General features: G+C 61.5%; 1 protein-coding gene across 1 annotated transcript; it reads left to right on the plus strand.

Annotated features, from left to right (window-relative positions):
- Positions 1-185: 185 nt before the first annotated feature.
- On the plus strand, positions 186-1,020 carry HDGF (hepatoma-derived growth factor; the record flags this gene model as incomplete). The annotated part of the gene is given in 4 exon segments (XM_010282919.1): positions 186-273; positions 336-442; positions 556-738; positions 815-1,020. Coding segments are annotated over 4 exon segments (581 nt in total), but the record flags the coding sequence as incomplete, so codon positions are not given.
- Positions 1,021-1,520: the final 500 nt, after the last annotated feature.

Here is a 1,520-nt window from a genome sequence, read left to right on the forward strand (position 1 = left end):
CGCCGGGGCGCTGGCGGAATTCCCAAGGAATGGTCTTTTCCTCCCTCCCCGGGCTGTTTCGGTCAGTTGGATGCGGCGTGTGGGACACCCATGTCCCCGCCGGTGGGTGACGTGTCGGTGTCAGGGGGAGCTGGGGCTCTGCCCTCCCCAATTCTTACGCCGTCTTTTGTGTCGCGCAGATTGACGAGATGCCAGAAGCTGCAGTAAAATCCTCCTCCAATAAATACCAAGTCTTCTTCTTTGGGACCCACGAAACGTGAGTGGGGCCCCGGCGTGTGTGGGAGACGGGGCCGAGGGGGGCACTGATGGCCCCAGTGGTTTTGGGGAGAGGTGAGACCCCCCGTGCAAGGAGAAGTTTGGGAAACCCAACAAACGGAAAGGGTTCAGCGAAGGTTTGTGGGAGATCGAGAACAACCCCACCGTCAAAGCCTCCGGCTACCAGGTGGGTCCCAAGCTGGGGGGTCCCCGGCACCTCACATCCTCCTCCGGCCGCCTCCTTCCCCCCCATTCCCCCTTCCCGTGTCCCCCTCTGTGAGTCCTCCGTGTGCCCTCCAGCCCACCCAGAAAAAGACCTGCCCCGAGGATGCCGAGCCGGAGCGAGAGCCGGAGGGCGACGGGGAGAAGAAGGGCAACGCGGAGGGCAGCAGTGATGAGGAGGGGAAGCTGGTGATCGACGAGCAGTCCAAGGAGAAGAACGAGAAAGCCGGGATCAAGAGGAAAGCAGAAGATGTTTTGGAGGTAGGTGGACAGGGGGGAGGGGGACATGGGTGAGAAGGGGTCCGGGGCTGGGCTGAGCCAAGCTCCCCCTGCCCAGGACTCCCCCAAACGTACCAAGGAGGCGGAGGGGCAGGAAGGGGAGAAGAAGGTAGACAACGAAGAGACACCCAAGGAGGAGCCGAAACCCAACCTGGCCGAAGGGGAGAAGAACAGCGACGCCGCCGGCATGCAGGACGCCAACGAAGCCAAGCAGGAGGGCAAGGAGAAGGCGGGTGCAGAGGAGGTCAGAGACCACAAGGAGAGGTGAGGGTGGTGCGGTGACCCCCATCCCCAAGAGCCGGGCTCCTCCCTGCCCACCCCGGGCACGGGGGAACGTCCCCGGCGGTATGGAGACGGGGGTCCCGGTGCCACGGGGTCCGTGACCAAGCGCCCGGGTCTCTTCTTGGCTCCCGCAGCCTGTAGCGGCCTCCCCGGTGAGCTGATCTTCCCACCTTGCCCCTTCCCCGCTGGGCTCCCTGGGTGCTGCCCCGTCTCGCCGTCATCGGCTCGTCGCGTCCGCAGCTCCGGACAAGAGAAACAAACCGAAAATGAAATTTAAAAAAGAAAAAGAAAAAAGGAAAAAAAAAAGAGAGAGAGAAATGAAGAGAAACCTGGTAACACGAACCCCTGAACCGACCCGCATCTCCCGGCCCCGCTGTCGCGGGCGCATGCTTTGTATTAGTGATTTCTAGGGGGCTGATCAGTTGATTTGAAATAAAAGCAATTCATGCCTTTTTAAAGCGCTTCCACCGGCGTCTCCATGC

The sequence above is a fragment of the Phaethon lepturus genome, unplaced genomic scaffold (assembly GCF_000687285.1).
Source record: "Phaethon lepturus isolate BGI_N335 unplaced genomic scaffold, ASM68728v1 scaffold26732, whole genome shotgun sequence".
Lineage (NCBI taxonomy): Eukaryota > Metazoa > Chordata > Aves > Phaethontiformes > Phaethontidae > Phaethon > Phaethon lepturus.